The 25,070-nt window shown below is 43.8% G+C and overlaps 1 protein-coding gene and 1 non-coding gene across 3 annotated transcripts in view; both read left to right on the top strand.

Annotated features, from left to right (window-relative positions):
* ATXN10 (ataxin 10) overlaps window positions 1–25,070 on the top strand; it is a 128,155-nt gene that overhangs the window by 4,904 nt on the left and 98,181 nt on the right. For both annotated transcript variants that reach the window (XM_059681380.1, XM_059681379.1), the window contains exons 2-3: window positions 14,310–14,501; window positions 18,093–18,175. In XM_059681380.1, coding sequence (XP_059537363.1) covers window positions 14,310–14,501; window positions 18,093–18,175 — 275 coding nt within the window. The remainder of the gene's footprint in view (window positions 1–14,309; window positions 14,502–18,092; window positions 18,176–25,070) is intronic.
* Window positions 15,828–15,931, top strand: LOC132229053 (small Cajal body-specific RNA 14). The gene has a single exon (XR_009451621.1). It is a non-coding gene; the product is annotated as a small Cajal body-specific RNA 14 (non-coding RNA).

The raw sequence follows: 25,070 nt of genomic DNA, 5'->3' as shown, positions 1-25,070 counted from the left end.
AGATTTTGGAGTCATTTAATAAATAGCAATGGATAATTAGTATTCCAATCTAAATTCTACTCGATCTGCATTAAACTCAGATTCAATAACCCATTTCTTGAATAGTATCTTAATCACTTAAATCCACAAAAAAATTCTTTTTTTTTAACTTATTTTAAGTTTGTATCATACCTTTTTTTAAATGTACATAACTGCATTAAAAAATATTTTTATTGCTTTCAGAGAGGAAGGAAGAGGGAGAAACATTAATGATGAGAGAGAATCATTGATTGGCTGCTTCCTGCACGTCCTCTACTGGGGATCGTGCCCTCAACCCGGGCATGTGCCCTACCCTGGAATGGCACCATGACCTCCTGGTTATAGGTCAAATGCTCAACCACTTAGAACACTGGCTGGACCATATAGGCATTTTAAACATTTAACAAGTGATTTTTCTTGCTGTGCTCTGAGTCTTTGCAAGTCTTGTTAAATTCTTTCTGGGATGAAGTAGGATATAAATGCATTAAAAAGTCTATTTTTGGCTTTTTCCCAGAGGTATTCTTTTTCAACTTTTTAGTCAACTTTGTGATGTATCTCTGCCTTTACATTATCTATCTTTATGATATATATCCAGATAACACATTTTAGCCACTGTGTAAAAATGTGGAGCCAAGTGAGGTGGGTTGTCATACTCCGCCTCTGCTGTACATTAAGTAGCCACTAGCTACATGTGGCTATTTAAGTTACTTAGGAATAAGTAAAGTTAATAATTCTGTTCCTTACTTGCATTAGTCACTTTTTAAGTATTCAGTAGCCACACGTGGCCAGTGACTACCTCATTGGTATGCAGATATAGAATATTTCCATCGTTGCAGAAAGTTCTGTTGGATAGTGCGGCTCTATAATTTACTTTTTTTCTATAGAGATTATGTTCCAGTTCTTGAATATTCATGAAATCATGTAACATTTGGATTCTACTTTCTATACATTCTTCTCATACTTAACTGATACCTCATTGCTCTTCCAGCAGCTAAGCTTCTTGAATGAAGTGAGCATGTCACATTCCCTGTATGCCTAGCATCTGCATTGAGTCTGATAATTGTAGGTACTTAACAAATTCTCGTGGAATTGCTTCTGTTTGTATAACTTTTTTTTTTAAAATATATTTTATTGATTTTTTACAGAGAGGAAGGGAGAGAGATAGAGAGTTAGAAACATCGATGAGAGAGAAACATCGATCAGCTGCCTCCTGCACATCTCCCACCGGGGATGTGCCCGCAACCCAGGTACATGCCCTTGACCGGAATCAAACCTGGGACCTTTCAGTCTGCAAGCCGACGCTCTATCCACTGAGCCAAACCGGTTTCGGCGTCTGTTTGTATAACTTATTACTCGTGCCTGCTTGGTCTTTTTCTCCCATACCCATGTAGACAATAATTTTTTTAAGCCTTCTGTCAAGATGGCTTATTTTTCCTCTTCTGTCTGTGTTTAGTTAAGATAATTTTTTCTGTTTACTGCCTTCAAGGTTTTATACATCCTATTTAATAGCATAGGTATTTCCCTCTACTTCTGAATCCCTTTACCTTATAAACTCTATTTTTCATTTTAAAGAAAGCACTTATTACAATCTAATGTACCACATAATAATATACAGCGGTTTTTTATTCTCGATGTTTCCTTCCAGAATGGAAGACCCATAAGGCAGAGATGTTTGGCTTTTTCATGATTATCCTATTTGGATAATGCTGCTTGAATTTGATGTCTTCTCTCAGTTTGGAAAATTGTCAGCCAGTATTTTTTCAAATATTGTTTGTCTTCTGTTTTTTTTTTTATTTCCTTCTAGGACTCCAATTGCACGTATGTTAAACCTTTCATTCTACTTATATATCCCATAGGCTCCTTTCTGTAGTTCCTATTCTCTCTGAGTTTCTGTTTGAAAATTTTTGTACTAATTTGCTGTAGTTCTCTAATCCTCTTTTCTGCATCTTATTTGCTGTTATCTATTGTGCTCTTAGTTTCAGGTGTTGTATTTTTGAGTCATTGTATTGTAGAATTTCTATTTGATTTTAAAAATAGGTTACACTGTTGAATTCATTTTGTCATTAACCTTCTTGAGTGTATTAATTATAGTTAATGTGCCTGATAACTTTCTATTGTCAGTTTTTGTCTTCTTGTGTTTAGTTGTTTGGTTCTGTCTTTTTTTTTTTTTTTTGAATGGTGAATGTTGTACATGAAAAATTGAGGTCAGTTTCAGGTATCTTCCCTTTGCAAATATTTGAAAACTCAAAATCAAAACAATCTAAAAATGACTTTTTTCAACAAATGGCGGTAGAACAACTTGATAGATAATTGGACTAAAATGAACCTTGACCCCCACACCTTGCACCATTTGCAAAAAAATATTTCATTATGGGTTATAGACCTAACATGAAAACTAAAACTATAATGTGTTTATTGTTATTATTATTATTATTTTTAGAGATGAAGGGAGAATGGTAGAGAGAGAGAAACATCGATGAAGAGAAACACCACTTGGCTTCCTTCTGCATGCCCCAAACTGGAGGTCGAGTCTATAACCTGGGCATGTGCCCTGACCAGGAATTGAACCAGTGACCTCATGTTCAACCACTGAACCACACCGCTGGGCCTATAACATGTTTAGAAGAAACATGGGAAAATATCTTTGTGGCCCTGAGTGTAGGCAAACATTTATCCAGGACACAACACTAACCATGCAAGAAAAAATTGACTATCAAATTAGATTTTATAAAACTAAAAACATCTGCTCATCAAAAGAAATAAAGAAAATGAAAAGGCAAGCCAGAGAGTTAGAGAAAGTATTTGCAATACATATATCTGACAAAGGACTTGTTTTAGAATATATAAAGAGCTCCTACAACTCAATGATTAAAAGAGGAAATGGACAAAAAGCTTACATGACTTACAAAGAAAGATATATAAATGGCCAAGAAACACGTGATAAAGTACTCAACAGCATTATTAAGGAAATGCAAATTAAAACAATAGTGAGATACCACTTTATGTCCTTAGGATGACTAGTACCAAAAAAAGAAAAATAAAAGAAAGTAGGTATTGGTGAGGATGTGGAGAAATTGGAACCCTTCTGCATTGCTGGTGGGAATGTAAAATAATGCAGCTATTGTGGAAAACAGTTTGGTGGTTCCACAATGAGCTAAACATAGAATATGGCCCAGCAACTCCTAGGTATATGCCCAAGAGAATGGAGAGCAGGCACTCAGATGCTTGTGTGCTAATGTTCATTGTAGCATTATTCACAATAGCCAAAAGATGGAAACAGCCCATATCCATCAAAGATGAATAAACAAAACATAGAATACAGTGGGATATTATTTAGTCACTAGAGGCCTGGTGCACGAAATTTGTGCGTGGGTAGGGTCCCTAGGCCTGGCCAGTGATCAGGGCTGATCTGTGGGGTGACCGGCGGGGTGATCAGGGGGCCCCCGCTGGCACCCATCTTGGCCAGCCTGGTGCTGCCCCTAATCGCCCCGCTGCCACCGCCGGTCACCTCCCTCTGCGGGGTGACTGGTGTGGTGATTGGAGGGCCCCACTATCACCTGCCTTGGCTTGCCTGGGGCCTGCAGGCTGGGGGCAGTTCCTGCATTGAGTGTCTGCCCCCTGATGGTCAGTGCGTGTCATAGCGATCTGTTGCTCCACCTGTTGTTCTGTTCAGTTGATTTGCATATTAGGCTTTTCTTATCTATACTAATAATAGAGAAATATGTAAATTGTCCGGGATGCCACCATGCAACGACCGAACAGCAGGCTGCATGAGGCGACTAGACTGGCGGGGGGTCAGTTAGGGATAATCAGGCCGGCAGGCAGAGGGGGTTAGGGGTGACCAGGCCGGCGGGGGAGGGGCAGTTATAGGCAGTCAGGCTGGCAGGCAGAGGTGGTTTGGGGTGATCAGGAAGGCAGGCAGGTGAGTGGTTAGGAGCCAGCGGTCCCAGATTGTGAGAGGGATGTTCGACTGCCAGTTTAAACCAGCAGTTGGGCATCCCCCGAGGGGTCTCGGATTTGAAAGGGTGCAGGCTGGGTTGAGGGGACACCCGCCCCCCCCCCCCCCCCCCGCTGTGTACAAATTTCGTGCACCGGGCTTCTAGTATAGGATAAGGAGGAATGAGGTACCGATGCATGTTACAACATGGATGAAATTTGAAAATGTTTTGCAAGGTGAAAGAAGCCAGACATAAAAGGACAAATATTCTGTGATTCCACTTATCTGAAGTACTTAGAATAGTCATAGAAACAAAGTATTTTAGAGGTTACCAGGGAATTGGGACAGTGCCTGAGCGGGTGGGGGTGGGGTGATGGGATTATTGCTTAATGGTTACAGAGTTTCTGTTGTGGAATTAGATCTGGTGGTGGTTGCACAACATTGAATATAATTAAGATTCCGCTGTTGGAATCTTGCACGCAGGGTGAGCCATGGTAGTGTCTTACCTGACGGCTCTGGTCCTGAGAGCTCACTTGCAGGGGCTTTCCCTCTGCTTTCTGTGACCTCTGAATACCACAGGGCAGCTTGTGGTCTGTTTTGCAGAGTGACTGAGATAGTTGTTTTTTTTCAAACAATTGTGTTTGGGGGCTCCTTCCTTCTCCCCTGTTCTCTCCTGAAATACACCAGTATGAAATATTGATACCTTTTTGGAATCAGGCAATGGGTTTCAGGGGAAAAAGGCTTTCATGAGGCATAGGCTTAGTTTCAAATCCAAGTATTGCCGCTTCCTAGTGGTGTGAACTGGCAAATATTTAACTTCTCCCAGCCTGTTTCACCTGGGCCAGTGGTATGATGATGCCAGCCTTGTAGGTTGATGTGCTGTATGTAGAGTCAGAATGGTGCCAGCACATGGCTGGTGCCCAGCAAACACCAATATTACCATTGCAACCTCTAGTCCAGCCGTGGGCAAACTACGGCCCACGGGCCTGATCCGGCCCGTTTGAAATGAATAAAACTAAAAAAAAAAAAGACCGTACCCTTTTATGTAATGATGTTTACTTTGAATTTATATTAGTTCACACAAACACTCCATCCATGCTTTTGTTCCGGCCCTCCGGTCCAGTTTAAGAACCCATTGTGGCCCTCGAGTCAAAAAGTTTGCCCACCCCTGCTCTAGTCAGTCAGTAGTGAAAGGAAATGAAATGTATGGTCATTCTTGAGAATTTTGCATATTTTAAAATAGTGCTTGTTAACTGTTTAATTTCATCTCAATTCCATGATCAGGTTCTGGTCTCAATAGGCTTTTAAACTTTAGAATAGTTGCTTCTGGAACTTTAGAATAAGAAGCATATAATAACTCAGTGGAAGAAAAATAGTTTTTTAGATCCAAAAGATGTGGGCAGTAATTTCTTCTTAATATTTGAATTCCTTGAAAAAAAATAGGTTTTTTAAAAGCAATATTAAACAATTTTAAAAAGCTATGAGAGCCAAAACCGGTTTGGCTCAGTGGAAAGAGCGTCGGCCTGCGGACTGAAGGGTCCCAGGTTCGATTCCGGTCAAGGGCATGTGCCTGGGTTGCGGGCACATCCCCAGTGGGAGATGTGCAGGAGGCAGCTGATCGATGTTTCTCTCAAAAAGCTATGAGAATTTTCAACAAAAAAGAGACTACTTAAGTGGGGGAGGGGGCAATAGGGGGATAAGGACACATATGTAATATGTTAATCAATTAAAAAAGTAAACAAATAAAGAAAAGACTACTTGAAAGTAACTTAGAGGAATTTAGATGATTTTGGTTTTGCATTTAGGAACTGACATTTAAGAAAACATCCTTGTATACTCTAAGGAAAAAGGAATTTAAGCTTATCTTTAGCTTTCATCCTAGTGTTTTTGTCAGTTGGTTGTTTTTAAACTCTTGACAAAACTACAATACATGATTATGTTAATGCATTTTTGGAAGATGATATAATCTAACTAGTACACATGTATTTCACTTGCAAAATCAACAAGAGTTAAAATTGTGTTTTGTTCTCTCAAAGTCAAAACATTACTGATACTGTTAATGTCCTCTGTATTAGAACAAATTATCCGGCAAGTTAGTAGCTTGAAACACAAACATTTATTATTGCGCACAGTTTATGAGTGGCAGGAACCTGCGGCTGCTTTGCTGGTGGGCCTGGCTCCGTGTTTTTTCACGAGGTTGCAGTCAAGCTGTGGACCAGGCCGCAGTCTGCTGAGGCCGGCGGGCTGAAGCCTGGGATTCCACGCTCGCACGTGGCTCTGGCAGGTAGCGTCTGTTCCTTCCCACGTGGACCCCTGTGTCGGCCACTCGGCACCTGGCAGCCGGCTCGTTCCAAAGCCAGATGATCCAAGAGAGTGCGGCGGGGATGGAAGCTGTGGTGCCTTTATAACCTAACCTTGGAAATGGCACACCCTTACGCCTGCATATTCCAGTGGTCACAGAGCGGGAGCGCAGGAGGGGTCACCTAGAGGGTGTGAATACCAGGAGGGGGGATCGGGTAGGGGTGCCCTGTGTTTCACTTTGCAATCCCATTTCTCCCTTATTCATAAATGGATGCTGTAAGCTCTGCAGCTCCTGTTTTTAATCGACATTTTGTTTTGAGTGTTACTGGTGTTCATCCCAGAGAGCTAGATCACTAACTTCAGCTGTTGTAAACATCTTAATTTATCTACCTCTTCTCTTACTGATGGCTACTTGGCTTGTCTTGAATTTTTGGTAATTCAGACAGTGCTGCGGAGACCATCTTTGTACACATCTCCTTGTCTACCTGAGCCTTAGTTGTTTTTCCCCAAAAGCAGAATCTGAGGCAAAGACTTGGATGAGGTAATTTAATCGGAAGTGACCCCCAGCGATGAGGAGTGCAGGAGAGGGGAAGCTCGACTGGAAGGAGAGACACCACTGTAAGATGCTGTCCTTATCAAGCTGGTAGCTGTGTGGGCAACGGGGGCTCAGTCCCACTGGGCATCTCTGAGGGATGCAACTCTGAATTGTCCGAATGGACGCTGGGTCACTGCTCTGTTAACATGTTGCCCATTGGTGGAGGATGGCCCCCGGGGTCCTTAACTAGACCGGCCAGCGGTGGAGGAGGGACACCGAGCATTTCTCAGTCTGCTCCACTCCTGCGGTTCACTCTGTCACTCACTGTTCTAGGGCTGTTTGGAGTCTAAAAGGGCCTACACAGGAGTGTTAGTGCAACAAGCTGCCCTCGCCACTGCTGCAGCCTGTCCCGAGTCTAATTGATGATGATCCTTTCCCCACCCTCCCGTCTAGATTGCTTTCCGCCAGCACTTGGCTAGGCTCTGCTGTGAAGGGGTTTGAGCCCTCCGCTGCCTGTCTCTTGTCAGGCTGGTTGCTGTAGTTTATGGTTGTGCCTAGACGTGGAAGAACCAAGATACTCTCTGCTTATTACCTCTTTCAGAGAACTTTGTGTAGGATGTTATAACCACTTAATCACCTACCAACCCGCCAGAATGACAGCAATCTGAAGGCAGGATTCTTCTCATTCACCTCTATTCTCAGGACCTACTTAAAGACCTAGCACATAATAAGCACTTCATAGTATAATTATTTCCTTGAGCATTTGATTTTCTTGAGTCATTGGGTATATAAGTGAGAGCATAGAGGAAAGACTCTAGTAAGGAAAGTATAGAAAAATTATGAAATATGACGATGACTGTGATATCAAGAGGTACAAAATGTCTTAGTGTTACTCATTGCTTGTATACGTGTGTTGACTAACTTTCATGAAGGGAATTGAGTAAACACTTCAGAAGCCAACATACTACAGAACTCGAAAATAAACCTAGCCATCTGTGTGTATGCACATGCACTAGGCTTCCCCCAAACATACTGTGCCTCTGGCCAGCGAGAGTTTTTGGATGCACCAAAAACAAAACAAAAAACGAAACAAAACAAAAAACCCACACGAATTGTCAGCTTAGTTAAGGATGCCATATCATCTTGACTCAACCATGATTCAGGTCAACTTTTTTTGAGAGAGAACATCAATTAAGTTACACTATAAAAAGAGCCTTTTAGAGTGATGGCAGTTTCCTTTATTTTTATCTGTGCCATGAGCTGGAAGGCCATATGGAACTATTTGGTAAGGTGTTCTGACTCAACTTCAAAATACAGATGTGGTCAGTGTGAGCCACCCCTCACATTCAATTATCTTAAATGGACACAGTAGACAGGAAAAAGTTAGAGCCAGCAAATCAAAATAAATAAGGTTAGAATTGTGACCAGTAGTACCCTCAGAAGAGTTTCTGAGTCTTTCATTCTTCCAGTCTTTTGTAGTGGTCTCTGGACCCAAGGGTGTGGTCATGGAGCTGTGGGCAAGGACACTCACTCAAAGGCAAAGGAACCCCGTGGCTAACTCTAGGCTGAGTCAACCTCTCTGAAGGCCACAAGCCTAGAGCCGTCGTATTAGAGTTGAAGACGGTTTGTAAACAAGCGGTACTCTCATTACAGCTATGGAGTGCATCCATGGAGTGCTTGGTAGAGTGCAGGGCACATACTAAGTACAATGGAAGTGTCAGTGGCATCATCACCATTGAGAGTGTTACAAAACTTTATCAAAAGATAGTAAAGAACACTTCAGTGGTGAGATACACCATTGTACGATAGGAAACCTAAAGAATATAGACATCAATTCTCCCAAAAGTGAGCTGTGGTTTCAGTGACGTTCAAAATAAAATCAACGTGGTTTTTGTTAGAAATTCACAATCTGATTTTCTATTTTTTTTTCCTTTTTAAAACTTTTCAATTACAACCTGTTGATCCTTCTACTTCCTATTTACTGTCCCTTTTTCCCCCAGGCTCTCATTTCCCTTCTTTCTTTTTAAGGACTGCAGCATATACGCTCAGCATTACTGCAGTTTAAACAAAGACAAGGTATTAAAACGATGTGATTAAAAAATAATTTTTTTTTATTTGTTTTTAAACAGAGAGGAAGGGAGAGAGAAACATCGATTGATTGCCTCCTGCACACACCTTGACTGGACTGGGCATGTGCCCTGACCTGGACTCAAACCAGAGACCTTTTGTGCATGGCCTTTTGGTGCACAGACAACCCTCCACTTACTGAGCCTCACCGGCCAGGGTACAGTGCCCTTCTTAATTCAGTTTAGATCTATGGACTTTGATTTAAGAATGGTTTTTACATTTTTAAATGGTTGGGGAAAATAAATAAAATTTCGTGACATGTGAAAATTATATGAACTTTAAGTATCGGTGTCCATAAAACTAGTTTTATTAGGACACAGCCAGTTAGGTGTTGCCTGAGACTGCCTTTGTGTTACAGCAGCAGAGCTTTGAGGTTGTGACAGAGCTTGTCAGCCCCTCACAGCCTAACGTGTGTCCCTGACCCTTTCCAGACAAAGTTTGCCCCCCCTCCCCGCGCAGGGGAGTGGTCGGGGCTGTCAGGGACAGCTGGGGAGTCCCGGATGTGACAGAAGTGGGAAAAGACTGTTAAAGAGGAGCTGTGAGGTCTGCAAAGATGAATTTCACAATGTTGCCTCGGCTGCTTTTGGCAGGAGATAGAAATGCTTTGTTTTCTGTTTTTGCTCCGTCAGCCCAGTCACATCAGGAGGCAGGGCTTATGGTTTAATAACAACCAGTGATTGTTATTTTAATCTCTGAACTTGTATGTATTTAATAGTTTTTCTTAGTGACAGTGGTTAAACTACTCTAAACCGCATGTGCCAGTTTTTAATTAAATCTAAGGTATTAGAATAAATCTTTTAGCAAGTGTGAGAGTCTTAGGTGTAGCATTACAATGACTAGCATTTAGTTTCCTTTTCAGTAGGAGGTTCCACCTGATGAATTGACTGTAAAATGTGTATACATATAGTTTATTAGACCTCTCTAACCTGTTAACATGTAATCATGGGTAGTTTTCTTTAATTTTGCTCAAACAGGACTTGCTGAGATTACACCTACAGATCTGTTCAAACTTGAAGGAAATGAAATTCTACCTTTTGTATAATTCAAAGGCTTTTTTTTTTTTTGGCCTTTTTTGTGTGTAATGTAACATTTCATTTATATGTTGTCTTCAGGGTATGCATTCCTACCTAATAGGAATGTCTAACGGTTGAATTTAATTGTCCTCTTAAGTACTTTCTGCCTTCTGTGAATGAAGTAGCTAAGCTTTTTAAAGTCCTGTGAATATTTTGTGTTGGTTTGGTTAAAGCAGAAATGACAGCAATTTTTGTTATTAACATTTGTAATATAGGAACGATTGACTGATCTTTACTAGTTATTTCACTGTCGTTAATCATTACACATATTTAGCTGTGCTGTCTTGACAGTGAACTTGGAATTTGCAAACCGAGTACATTTTAACTACTTTGGATCTGTAATGCCAAAAAAGCTTTCTTTCAAGGCCATTTAGAAGGTAAGGAAGAATAGAAGAGTAAAAGCTTTTTGTCCTCATCTGATGGAAGTTGTTAATGTGTCATACTGTATAAAATATTGTGAATAAAATCATAGTTATTTATTCTATGGGTCTATATCAGCGGCTCTCAACCTGTGGGTCGCGACCCCTTTGGGGGTCGAACGACCTTTTCACAGGGGTCGCCTAAGACCATCGGAAAACACATATATAATTACATATTGTTTTTGTGATTAATCACTATGCTTTAATTATGTTCAATTTGTAACAATGAAATTGGGGGTCACCACAACATGAGGAACAGTATTAAAGGGTCGCGGCGTTAGGAAGGTTGAGACCCACTGGTCTAGATGAAAGAGTCTCCCCTAGCCCCTTTATAGAGGGATACAGACATCTAAGAAATAGTCTCTGCTCTCAAGAAATTTAAAATATAGTTAATCGGGTTACAACTCCTCTCCCTCCCCCTTTAAACTTAGCCATTTATTGTATAGTGTGGAAGAGAAATTAGATGTTTGTTAAGTTGCAATCAGAAGATATCTACCTCTTAACATATGACATTTTTCATGTTTTGGGGCCAGGATATGTGGCTTCTTAATGGAAATGGAAGGGGTGAGCCGAGGCCTCAGTAGCTCCTTTTCCAGAACACTGATCCCACTGCTGCCTCTGCTTCCGAGGGGCTTGGATCACAAGCAGATGTCACGCTGAGTATGCAAATACGTAGTCTCATCACTTACTTTAAACTTGAATGGAACAGAACATTAGTGAATGCCAATTCTGGGCTTAGGGATAAAAAAAAAGATAGTCTCTGTTTGGGGGCAGGGGGCGGTTAGAGACTAGCTGGGGAGGTAACTGCAAGTGAAGGTAATGGATGTTGGTGCTACTGCAGTCTTCTGGACTGAGTGCCAGTGGAGCGTGGCGGTGGGAACGGGTTCACTTGGACTGGACTAGTGGGGAGTTCCCCCAGGGCTGAGCATGAAGGAGACCCAAAGACTTGCAGGCAGAGAACTGGCTGGGAAGGTGTGGGAAGGGCATTCTGGTGGAGCAGACACAGGATTGCAGGTGCTTGGCATGTTCAGGAGTTCATGGGTGTGCGACCCGGAGACAGGAAAGGACAGGGATCACAACCCCAGCTCCCCCTCGCTCTGACCCACAGGCGTGAATTACTGCGTGCCGATGGACGCTGCCGTGGTTCCTCTTGCGTGGCTGGTCATAGTTACTTGGATTCAGGAACCTGTTGATTGACCAGCTCACTTAAACATTTTTCTTTTGATTGAAAGTGTAATAAATAAAAAAGAAGGCATGGCCCTGGCCAGGTGGCTCAGTTGGTTGGAGCATCACCCCATGCACTAAAAGGTTTCGGGTTAGATTTCCTTCCCGGTCAAGGCACATACCTAGGTTGCGGGTTCGACCCCTGGTCAGGGTGTGTATGGGAGGCAACCGATTGATGTTTCTTTCCCTTCCTCTCTCTTTAAAATCAATACACATATCCCTGGGAGAGGATTGAAAAGAAAGAATGAAAGAAAAAGGCATGTTGCATAAATGACAAATTAACATGTGACATTGGGAATCATCACAGGCCAGCTCATGAATTAATTGTTCTGTTGCTGGAACATCAGTTACCCAGTTTTCCTAAGAAAATGCTTTTCTCCCATTGTGTTTAGTCTACCATAGTTTGATTGCAGCTTTTGCAGTGCTAGATACCAATTTTGAGTAAACCGAATGTGAAGATTTCAGAGTGGCATCAGGGACGACCTTCACAGTAGGAAGTTGACTCCCATGCCAGAGGTAGCATGCAAAGGACCAGTTGAAAGAAGACATAATTGGCTTCTTTATCACAGGTGTAATACACATATTTTAGCCATCTTACTAGAAAAAAAAGAGGCTTTACTGTAGATTATTCAAGTTGCAGAGCTCTGTTTCTATTTGAATGTAAGATTAAATAATAAATTCTTTGTTGTAGAGATCGTGATCACTCTTGGCAGTCTTTGAAAGGTTTTAACTCTTGGGTATTTTCTTAGTGTATTAATGTCTGCTGCACTGTATTTTGTGTTCCTTAAAGCTTTCTTGAGAGAGTTAGTGAAGGCCTTTTATGGCATGTTGGCACTGACAATGGCTACTACTGAGCTGCTGCCTGCGGTACTGAGGCAGGTCGGTGTGTGCCCTCGAGCTTTCCTTTGTCATTTGATCACCAGTCACTGCCATGCTGAGTCAAAGCTTCACTTCACGTTCCACACTTAGAGACGGCTGACTGGGGAGATGCGGGCAAATTATTTTATTTTATGCCTGATTCCTCAAATTTTTTTTAAAATATATTTTATTGATTTTTTACAGAGAGGAAGGGAGAGAGATAGAGAGTTAGAAACATCGATGGGAGAGAAACATCGATCAGCTGCCTCCTGCACACTCCCCACTGGGGATGTGCCCGCAACCCAGGTACATGCCCTTGACCGGAATCGAACCTGGGACCTTTCAGTCCACAGGCCGACGCTCCATCCACTGAGCCAAACCGGTTTCGGCACAATTTTTAATTGATTAATTAACACTCTGCCTCTTTCCAAAAACAAATTTGAAGCACCTGAAAATATAAAAACGATGGAATAAAGTAAAAGATAAGGGAGAGAAGGGAAAGCCACTTGGGGAAAAATAAGGTTAAGACTTGAAGTCCTGCCTTGGACTCCGTGTTAAAGACGAGCTCTGGATGCTGTGGACATCTTAAAGGAGAGGCTGAGACCATCAATGTGGTTGTACGAGCTGCCCATGCGATGCACACACACCACTTGGAGTACCAGCCCGCATGGCCCTGAAGCTCAAGGAGGGAGTAGCTCCCCTGGGCGGGAAAGGGGACATGCAGGTCTTCCCGGCACTGAGCAAGCCCAGCAGCTGCAGGCGTTTCATGGTCCCTAGTTCTGCATGCGTGCGCAGCTCCCTGACGATCTGGCTTAATCCAAGGGTGACGTAGGGGTTGTGATTGCAGGATGAGGGCAAAAGGAGGAAACACATGGTCAATGAATCTGCGAGATCCGTACACTGTCCCCACGGCAGCACTCCTTCTAACGCTGAGCTAGATGGCTGGTTCCCGGGGAGCCCGGAATGAGGAAGTTGGCCTGCATTTAGGTGCTGTGTTGCACAAAAAATTCTTCCCTTCATAGCTTTGGAATGAGAGTCAGTGCAGGCCCGCTCCTGGCATGAGAGGCATGTGGGAACTGGGTGCCTGAGGGGACAGCTCAGGCTCATTTCTCCCCTGGGCACAGGCTCTTGGTCTGTCTCCCCCTCCCCCCCCCGCCCCCCGCCCCCCCCCCCCCCCCCCCCCCCCGCCACGTAGTTGAATGACTACGTGCGCGCTGGCACACACTCTCTCCCGCTCAGTGTGGCCAGCTTCTCTGTATCTAGAGATGGATCGTGTATTTGCCTCCCAGGCAGTCAGGCCTCATGACTGGTTTCTGGTAACTGTACTTTACTGCGCATTGGGTGACAGGCCATGGCTCTGCTGCCTATCTGGAACATGAAATGGAGCGATTCCACTTGGATTAAGGGCAGATCCAGGAGCACGAACAGTCCCTGAAATTGGGTTTGGGCTGTCCTGGGAGTGGAGCACAGGGTCACACTGCCCCCGCTGGGACTGGGCTCTGCCAGTTATTGCCCGAGGCCCTGGGCAAGTTGCTCAAAGCCCCTCCCCTTCAGTTATCTTTAAAATGGAGAGGACAGTGCTGGCTGAATGCAAAGATTAAACGATATAACACATGAAAATGTTGATAAGGACAGTGCCTGGCATATAGCGCTCAGTGCGCGTAGCTCCTTTATTTTGTGTTGTTAACTAGGGAGCTGGCCCAGGCAGGCCTAGCTCACCTCCCCGCCCTCCCAGAAAGGACAGGCTGTGTTCTGAACAGGACGTTGGGAGATTAGGTTACTGTTTTCTGGTTGGTGACAGTTTTGTCCTCTTTCAGGGAAACTGCACCCAGGACTATCTTCCAAAGAGTCCTGGATATCTTGAAGAGATCCGCTCGCACCGTCGAGCTGGCCTGCAGAGACCCGTCCGGCGTGGAGCACCTGGCCTCGAGTCTGCAGCTAATAACAGAATGCTTCCGGTGCCTCCGCAACGCCTGCATCGAGTGCTCCGTGAACCAGAACTCCATCAGGTGGCGTGCTTGTCCTCACATGTGCCTCTGAGAAACCGCTGGGGCACTGCAGTGTCACTGGGGGAGAAGGACTCCGGTAGAGAGTGGTGTGACCGGTGGTTACATGGGGCTTCTTTAGGTTTCTCACTTGCATTTATGTGTTTCGAGGCACTTGGTTTTCCACACAGCACAGATGGGAACTTAATTCTGAGTCGTTGATCCCAGACTCTGCCTAATGCACATGCAGCTCTGGGCCTCGCTGGTCTCAGCTGTAAGTGCTTTCATTCGTTTCAGTGCTTAAATTAGTGGCCCTTGTGTTTGCTTTGAACAGGGAGCAGGTTTTGTAAAGGTCTAAGATGAAATGTCTTAAGACTCCACTTCCACCTGTTTTATTTATTTAAATATTTTTATTGATTTCAGAGAGGAAGGGATAAGGAGAGAGATAGACACATCAATGATGAGAGAATCGTTGACCTGCTGCCTCCTGCACGCCCCTTACTGGGGATCGAGCCCACAACCTGGGCATGTGCCCTGACCAGGACTCAAACCGTGACCTCCTGGTTCGTAGGTCAACGCTCAACCACTGAGCCGTGCCAGCCAGGCTCCACCTGTTTTATAACGTGGCTGAAAGCTGAGCAAAAACTGCTCGGTGCTGTGCGCGTTCTTTGACATGTTGCTCTCTCCTCCCAGAACTGAATAACTTTCCTCTTTGATTTTATGGAATCTGCTTTTTATTAAAAATTTTTACTTGAGGTGAAGTCAGAAGCCTCAAAGAGCACGCTCACCTTTCTTTCCTGGACTTGAGTGTGGACGAGCCTCCGGGCCTCCCTGTCACTGTGGTGATGGGTGCAGTCGGGCTGGTCCAGAAGCCACTGGAGGGGACAGGGGGACGCCCTGCGCTGCCTAGACAGTTCTGCTACCTGAGGCTTCGCTGTGATTAATGGGATTTTTAAGATAAAAGGCGAGAGGGAAAAAAGCTAGGGTTGTTTAACTTTAATTCTAAACCAAACCTGCCATCCTTTTGCAGACAAATGGATAGAAACAATTATAATCTTGATAATAATAGTCAACATTTAAAAACATAACTAGTTGTGTGCTGGGAGAGTGGGCCAGGGGCAGGTTTCTTTTGTCTCTTTCTAGGCGGGGAGGCTCTCTCGTGCAATGGGGGAAGGGAGGGGGAGTTAGAGCAGAAACTGGCTGTGGGCTGGCAGGGCTGTCTTAACGCTTGGCCAGCCTCTCAGGAAAGGAAGCGGGCATTCTGTGCGCCTGCCCTAAGCACCAGGTTTTGTAACTCAAGGGCTTGACTTGCAGTGTCTTGTGTAATCCTGAGAACAAATTCAAGAAACAGTGTGCTGCAGTACAACCATAGGCAGTCACACACATCAAAACATATGGTTCCGGCCGACAGGGTCTATAATTATCAGATTGTCTGTGTGATGGCTCCCTACATGTAAAAAGAAAAAAGAAAAAGAAATAGTATGCTGCTGTTTTCCCATTTTTACAATGGAAGAACCGTGACTCAGAGGTTAAGGAACTTGTCCGAGTCACTCATCACTAAGAGCCCAGGAACGTTTCTTCTGACTCTAGCCTAGAGCTCAGCTCAGAGCAGCCGCCATAACGAGCCCGAGACACTGACCCTGTTGTGTGTGACTGTCGTACCTGTCACAGCCCTTGGCCCTGGACAAGGGCCTTCGCCTTTTTGAGCACCGGCTTCTCCTCTCTTTCCACAGGGTGAGTTTTGGATGAGATCTATGTAAAGTGCCTGCTGGTCCCGGGGCACACCGCTCAGCACGTCACGTCGTTTCTGCCCCTGCCTGGGGAGCGGCCGTGTAGCCAATAAACGCTTATGTTACCCTCTTGGAAAACAATTCACTTAATTTTCTTTCTTGAGTACAAAAGTAATATATGTAAACTATAAAAGTTCAAACGTTACACAAATAAATACTGTGGCAGATAAAACACCAGCGGTCTCCTGGCTGGGCCATGCTCCTGGGTCATGTTGTCTTTATTTCTTGCAACTTACAGTTGGGTCTGAATGTTCGGTTTCATTTCAACCTGACCGTAAGTTGCACAAAATAAAGACACCAAGATAGACTTTTGTTAGTTTTCCTGCCTTTTACCTTCTAGATTTATATTTATTTACTGTTGATTTTAAAGGGAAATTCCAACTATTTAGGGTATCAGCTCAGAATAAAACATTTTCTAGTCAGAAATACAACAAAGATTCTATAAGCCCTTCAAGGCTAACCTTAACTGAAGCCAGTTCTGAACCTGTCAAGATTCAGATCACAACCAACATATATTTTCCTGGTGTTTTACTTTAAGTTACTAAAGAGTTAGTCAGAAGGTGTGATGCTACTGAGACTTAGATCTTTTCACATCATCTGTATGAACACTGCACTTGGTGTGAATGTGGCTGCTCTTTCTCTAGGATGTGCGGAACGGGGCCTAATACGGCCGAGCAGACCATCCGATCATGACAGTTCAGGAAGTGCTCAGAGAACACGGTTGAAAGTGGTTAGCTCTGCATGTAAATGTCACCCAGTTGCAGAGGTTACTGTACTTCTTCTGTAAAGGGCCAGATAATAAGTACTTTAGGCTCTGTGACCTCTGTCAGAATTTCTCATTTCTCCCCTGGTAGTGTGAAGGCAGCCGTAGATAATAGGTGAACGAAAGAGCCTGGCCATGTCCCATGATACGTGAAACTAGAAAATGTGTTTTTTATTCCAAAATACAGTGGTGGGACGGGCGTCGGGTAGCAGTGTCAGCCATTGCCCTTTAAAGTGAAGAGAATGGATGGGAAGGGGAGTCGCTGGCCCTAAGCAATTTCAAAATCCAGCTGGGCAAACTCGGGTGTCAAGGCCGGGCATTAGGCCTCCGTGGCTGGAGACTCTGCCCATGACCCGCCCTTAGAGTCATCCTTCCTTTTTCTTCAAGGGTAGCACATGTTTGTAGCTGAGTAGTTTTATCAGCCTGTTTTCTACCTGTAGAATTTGGGAAGTCTGACTACCTTTCATTTCATCCTTCCTCTGTGCATTTTGTTCAAGCTGGCAGGGTTTCTACTGGTGTAACCTTCTCAGATCCTTAGGGCCTCACGTGTATGTCATGGGGTCCACATTAGACAGGCGGGCTGCCATAGGGCTTTCCTGGGTAATGCCATCTCCTGTGTCTGCTGAGGTGGCTGAGGTGACACGGAGAGTCCTTCTGGACGCGCAGGAGAACGTTTTCCAGCTTTGAGGGGCTGCCTGCATTTCTGGGCTCGTGGCCTCCCTCCCTGACCCTGACCTTCTCTCTTCCCCTTAGAAGCACCCTGTGGTTCAGTTGGCCCCACCTGATACTCCAGGACACTCTTCCCACGTCAGGGTCCTTAATATACTCCTGCTGGGAAGTCCCTTTGCCCTGTGAGGTCACATTCACAGGTTTGGGGAGCTAATGGGGCCGATGGTTCAGCAATTACAGAAAGCAGTACATTCTGAACTCTTTCTTTGGAGACCATTGTTTTTCTGCTGGCCATAGGCACTATGCCCAGCAGGCTCAGCGCTGCTTTTGTATCATGTGAAATGTAGGCTTGGGAACGTGTCTAACTTTGTCTCTTTTAACATCACGATCCAGGAACTTGGATACAATCGGCATTGCTGTTGATTTGATTCTTCTTTTTCGGGAGCTCCGAGTGGAACAGGAAGCCCTGCTGACAGGTACGTCCAGAAGACTCGGGAATTATTTACGTATTTGAAAAGGTTTAAAAACTAAACACTGAGTATTCATCATTCATTAAAGCAAACGTTCTCTAACGATGCAGAGAAACTTTATTAGTGGTACCTAAGAATTATCATTTTAAAAGTTTTAGCAACTTCCTTCCTTACCTCTGTGGCTGAGCTGTGTTCCTCCCAATTCACATGGTGAAGTCCTCACCCCCAGTATCTCAGATGTGACTGTGTTTGGAGACAGAGCCTTTAAAAAGGTTCATTAAGGTAGAGTGAGGTCGTGTGTGTGGCCCTAATCCAGCGTGACTGGTGTCCTTGTAAGAAGAGGACGTCAGGACACAGACACACAGAGGGACGGCCGTGTGAGGACGCAGGGAGAGAACAGCTGTCTAAGCCAAGGAGAGAGGCCTCAGAAGGAACCAACCCTGCCCACACCTTCCTCCCACTCCCGCCTCCTGAGCTGTGAGACAGGCATTTTGATTGGTTAAGCCCCCCAGTCTGTGTTGGGTGTGATCCTAGGTGACCCCAAGCCCCTGCCCTCAGGGCGCTTACACTCCATGGAGGAGAGCCAGATGCTGAATGTGTTAGACAAAGAAGGAGTGCGCCAGAATGGCAGGTTAGCTCGATCGCCAGTGGCTGCTGATGTGCGATCCGAGGAGAACCAAGCCTCTTACACTGAAGGCCAGGAAGCTTTTCTGGGTTTTTGATGTTTTTGGTTCTTGAACTGTTAGCATTGACACTTGCCTTTGAGCGAGGGCTATTATCTTAACATCATGCTTAAAAACATACAATTTTAATACATGGCATATTTACCCAGAGAATTAAAATACTTGATGGGTAAGCCCAAGTCACTTAATAAGAAAATCCCAGTGTAAATATCTGACTTTTAAAAAGCTGTCCTTAAAATTCGTTTTAGTAAAGAAAGTATAACATGATTCTACAGATACTTCTTTAAGTGAGAAATCTCCAGCTATATTTAAAATGATTTATAAATTTATTTATATACAGTTCTTAATGCCTATTTTTATAGAAAGTGAGGCATACTTACCTTCGTGTGAATATGCATGCTGCTGTGGCAAGGTGGGAGGAGAACTGAGGTCACAATCTCTTTCTACAGCAAGGAAACTGAGGCACAGAGTGCGATAGGCTAAATTAGCCGTTTGAAATGCTGCCTGGCTTGGTTTAATTTTCATTCTATTCTGTGATTTCTTAGTGTTTTTATTTAAAGCTCACTTGTTAAAATTCCTGCATATTCCTATTTGATTTAGAATTCTTCCTTTGGGCCTTTGAATTAAGTTAACTTAAGAATTTACAAAGTGTTTGCTCTCAGTTTTTTTAAACAGCAGTAATTTTTCAAATATTTTCAAGAAATTGATAGGCTGTGGGATTTAGCTGTGAATTGCCTTTAAGATGTTACAAAGTTCTGTTTGTTGCTCTATTTTTTAACAAAACGGAAGCCCCAGTGCTCTTGGGGGATTAACCATCGGCAGTAAGAGATGGATTTCTCTCTCTTTCATGGAAAGGCAGCTGCATTTAAATCTGTGTGGCATGTGACCCAGAGAGTTCAGAAGGTGCTGTGGTCTGTAATGGCTGGAAAATACAAACGTTGTAGATAGGATGTCCCTGGCATCCCACGAGCTGTGGTGGGCAGCAGGTTTCTCCCGTGACGATGTGCCCCAAAATAAGACGTCTGCAGGAAGTGCCCTGCAAGCAAACGCTGCCATTAAACAGCCATCAGCCCGACCCAGCGCCTCCCTCTGCACGCAGATACTCTGCCTGAAATTATCCCCTTCCCTCCGCCTCTTCAGCTGTTCCCTTTTCTCGTTTTCATCAGAGTATAATATGCTCTTCCGTCTTCCATCTCCAGAATGTCTCCCCATGTCTCCCTCAGCCCATTATCCCTTTCCTCTGCTCTCCCACCTTTGCTGCAAAGATTTGTTTTCTGTTGTTTATAAATGGTAGGAGATTAATATAATACATGGTAGGAGATTATTTCATCTCACAGGATTAATTTTCTCTTCACTGAAGCAAGCGGATGATCTATCAAATTTAAAGGAGGAGATTTCTGAAACTTTTTATGAACTGGTTTGAATTGATAAGTACATTGGTTGTTTGGTTTGGGGCTTGGCTGCTCACTGATACCCACAGTCAGAGGAACTGGTCTTTACAGACCTGTTTCTGTGAGGTGTGTGAGAGGTGTCCACAATTTAGGTAGCTGCAGTTTATCACCTTAAGTAATTTTTTATTGACATGACATAAGATAAAAATAACCACTCTGAACTGAGTAGTGGCATTTAGTGCATTTGCAGGACTGTACACGTCCTAACTCTACCTTGCAAATATTTTTGTGACCCCCAAAGGCAACCCTGGGCCCTCTGAGCAGCTGTATTCCATTTCCTACTCCCCGAGCCCCTGGCAACCACCATTCCGCATTTTGTCTGTGGATTTACCTACTCTGGATTTTTCCCATAAATGGAATCATAGAATTGTGGGATCTTTTGTGTCTGGCTTTTTTTCTTAGAATAATGTTTTTTGAGGTTCATTCGTATTGTAGCATGTATCAGAACTTTATCTTTTTATGCCGGAATAATTCCATTGAATGCTCAGATCACATTTTCTTTAGCCATTCATTCATTGATGACTGTTTGAGTTGTTTCCACCTTTTCGCTATTGTGCCACCTATAAATACATGCATGTACATGTACTTGTCTGAGTACCTGCTTCCAGTTCCTTTGGGTATATACTTAGGAGTGGAATTGCTGGGTTGATTTTATGTTTAAACTAGAGTCCCGGTGCACTAAATTTGTACACGGGTACGGTCCCTAGGCCTGGCCAGCGATCAGGGGTGACCAGTAGGGCAATCAGGAGATCCCCTCCGCCCCCCCTGTTGGCACCTGCCTTGGCCAGCCTGGAGCCACCTGCTTGCCAGCCCTGCCCCCTGCTGCTGGTTGGGGCCTGTGGGCTTGGGGGTAGCTCCTGCATTGAGCACCTGCCCTCTGGGGGTCAGTGTGTGTCATAGCAACCGGCTGTCCCACTGGTCTTTCAGCTGTTCGGTTGATTTGCATATTAGGCTTTTATGATACAGGATTTTTTTTAAAAATATATTTTATTGATTTTTTACAGAGAGGAAGGGAGAGGAATAGAGAGTTAGAAACATCGATGAGAGAGAAACATCGATCAGCTGCCTCCTACACACCCCCCACTGGGGATGTGCCCGCAACCAAGGTACATGCCCTTGACCAGAATCAAACCTGGGACCTTTCAGTCTGCAGACCGACGCTCTATACACTGAGCCAAACCAGTCAGGGCTATGATACAGGATTTTTAAGGAACTGCTAGACTTTTCCACAGCAGCTGAGCCATTTTACATTTTCTCCAACGATGTTCAAGGTTCCAGTTTCTCCACATCCTGGCCAACATTTCTTTTCTTTTCTTTAGATTATGATCATCCTGGTGAGTGTGAAATGGTCTCCCATTGTAGTTTTGATTTGCATTTCTCTAATGATTAATGATGTTGAAAATCTTATGTGCTTGTTGGTTGTCAATCTTCTTTGGGGAAGTGTCTATTCAAGTCCTTGGCCCAGTTTTTAATTGGGTTGTTTGCCTTTTTCTTGTCAAATTATCGGAGTTACTTATACACTGAGTGGCCAGGTTATGATGACCACCTGATGTTTGTAGGCAAATTAGCTATAATTTCGCGCTGAAGTTGCTAGAGGGCCAGACCATTATAAATAGGGAAGCAGGTTGTTTACCACGGCAGTAGAAGTGATTTTTTTCTGAAGATATGGGTAAACAGTGCGACTTAAAAGCCTTTGAATGTGGGATGGATACACACACACACACACGCACACGCACACGCACACACGCACACACACTCTGAGTGGCCAGATTATGACCACCTGACGTTTGTGGGCACATTAGCCGCACACTGCGTCGTATGGGATATGGAAGCCGAAGGCCTGTTCGAACACCTTTGCTGTCTGCAGTTACCAAGATAAAACATCTCCAATTCGCACAGGAACACAAGGATTGGACAGTCGAGCATTGGAAAAAAGTCATGTGGTCCGATGAATCAAGTTTCCAGTTGCATCATGCAGATGGCAGAGTGAGAATTTGGCGGAAACAGCATGAAAGCGTGCACCCCACATGCATGAGTACAACCCTTCAAGCTGGTGGGGGCAGTGTTATGGTTTGGGGCATGTTTTCCTGGCATGATTTGGGCCCTTTAATTCGTGTGGAACAATGTCTGAATAGCACAATATACCTAAGTATCGTTGCTGATCAAGTTCATCCTATCATGTTGATGGCGTATCCCAATGGAGATGGCTTCTTCCAGCAAGACAATGCGCCATGCCACGGTGCTCGTATTGTGCCGGAGTGGTTTCAAGAACATGAGGGAGACTTTACCTTGCTTAGGTGGCCCCCACCATCACCAGATCCCAATCCAATTGAGCATTTGTGGGACGAAGTTTAAAGAGCCATCAGGCAGCTGGTTCCACAACCATCAAATCTCACAGAACTGGACAGTGCTATTCATCAGGCATGGTGTCAGTTTCCTCGCATCACCTTTCAACATCTCGTGGAGTCAATGCCAAGAAGAATCGCCGCAGTATTGAAGGCAAAAGGTGGCCCAACGAAGTACTGATGGGGTGGTCATAAGAATCTGGCCACTCAGTGTATATTATGGATACTAGAAATTGTGTGGAATTCATAGGTCCTTTTGGGGAGAATTGCCATGTTAATGATAGTGTCTTCCAGTCTGTGAGTATGGAGCATGTATTTATTTAGGTCTTTAATGTTTTAGTTGTATCCATTTCAGGTAGACAGCTTAGGCTTGTAGGCCGAGTTGCAAAGCTACTAGAGGCAAGGAGGAAAGCAAGCTAAATTTTCTTGCTATCTTCCTGAAAAAGGAAGCTACGAATATTACTGAATTTTATTTCAAGTAATTTCATTCAAGAATGAAGTTTGTATTCAACAATGAAACTTTAAAAGTATTCATAGTATGTTAGTTCAAACCTAATGCAAATCTTTTAAAAGGTGTTCTGGTTCCTAATAAAGTTCTTATACTATTTTTTGACTGTTTCTCTGTGAGAACCTTATGCTTGGTAGAATTTTAGCAGGGTATCTGTGCCAGTTTTGTAACCACTTTTGAGGTAAGAACTATAATTACATTGTCAAAATAATATTTAGAGTATTATTTTCAGAGAATAATTACAGTGGTGTGACGAATATATTATGCTCATCACATTTTGTGTAAACACAAGCATGAGTTATTTTAATTGAGTTATTGGTGTTATTTTTGGCTTTTATTCTTTTCTAATCTGTAAAAATAATGTTGGGATTTTTGAGGGACTTGGTAACATTTGCAGTATTTACATAAAGATCACTTGATAAGCTGTTTGGTAAAAGTAAACTGTCATTTGTCCGTGTCTGGAGTTTTCTGTTCTTGTTTCTGGGACATCTTTAAACCTTGCCTTCCCAGAATTGTGTTCTGATTCACAATGCTAAGTTCCAGTTGCCTGGTGACTTGTTGGGTCAGTTGGCTTTCGGACCAACTTATGTTGTTGCCCTATTTAATGTGTTCACTTTCACAAAGTTTGAGTGTTAGTATTTTAAAATACTTAGTAGGAATATGTCATTTAAGTTATGACTTATCTTAAGGTTAAAAATGAAGAGTTTTTTTTTTTTTATTATAAGCATGTTATAATTTTACTAGAAGCCCAGTGCATGAAAATTCATGCAGTCAGGGAGCCCTCAGGGGTGGGAGGCCATCAGGGGAAGGCTACGCCCCATCACACCTCTGCTGCTGCCACTGCCAGCAGCGCAAGCCTCGGCTGGCCCTGGTCACCTGAGCCTTGGGCGGCCCTGGGCAGCTGAGGGGACTGGGCGCCGCCATCTTGTGGCTGTGGGAGCCGCCATATTTGAGAGCAGGGCAATCAGTTAGCATATTCCCTCCTTATTGGCTGTGGGTGCTGCCATCTTTGAGGGTAGGACAGTCATTTAGCATATTCCCTCCTTATTGGCTGTGGGCGCCACCATCTTTGTGACAGCATGAGGCTCAATTAGCACATTCCCACTTTATTAGATAGGATTATAGAATAATTTTTAAAAATTCCACAAAGTCGAAAGAAAAATAATCATCATTATCTATGCAGACCACATTAAACAAACAGTTATTTTTTTAGTCATTTTTCAGTACTTTATGTATGGGTAGGGATGTGTATGTGCAGTTTTGTACCCTGCATCCTTGTTTTAGATAGTAATATTAACTTAATTCATCTTTGAGGTTTTTGGCTCATCATTTTCATTGTATACTTTTTTAATTTCAGTGTTTTGATTTTTGGCCACAGTTTTGCAATTCTCTTTGAACCACCAGCTGTTGGGCGAGTCTGAGTAAGTGAATAGTGTGGCATGTTACTACTCACCTAGCCTTTCATCATTTCAGCAGCTCTGCCTTGGAGGTTTGGAACCAGCAGCCAGGTGCTCAGCCAGGGTTTAGGCAACAGGGTTTAAAGGGAAGGCACAGGCTCTGACCCGGGAAAGTCCAAGGTCAGAGGACGGCAGCTCTGGGGCTGGATTGGCAGGCCAGCTTGTCTTCTAGCAAAGCAGAACTAGAAAGCTTAAGGGCTTTGGAAGTTCACTGCCCTGGGCACTGTCTCCTGGTTGATGCCCGGAGGGAATTCCTTTAATGGAGCAAAATCTTTCGACTCAGATTCTCCGGTGGCCTTTGGCCTTCTATGCTCAGCCTTAACTCCTGTCCCCAGGAAGGGCACCCCTGTTTGCCAACTGTACTGACACCACTTACAACTTCATGTCCTGAGTAAGTCAGTGACCACTTGAACTTTGGCCTCCTCTGTGTAAAGCGGGGAGAATCTTAGTACCTCCC

The sequence above is a fragment of the Myotis daubentonii genome, chromosome 2, assembly GCF_963259705.1.
Source record: "Myotis daubentonii chromosome 2, mMyoDau2.1, whole genome shotgun sequence".
Lineage (NCBI taxonomy): Eukaryota > Metazoa > Chordata > Mammalia > Chiroptera > Vespertilionidae > Myotis > Myotis daubentonii.
Note: the sequence above shows the minus strand (reverse complement) of the source record. Positions and strands in the feature narration are given on the sequence as shown.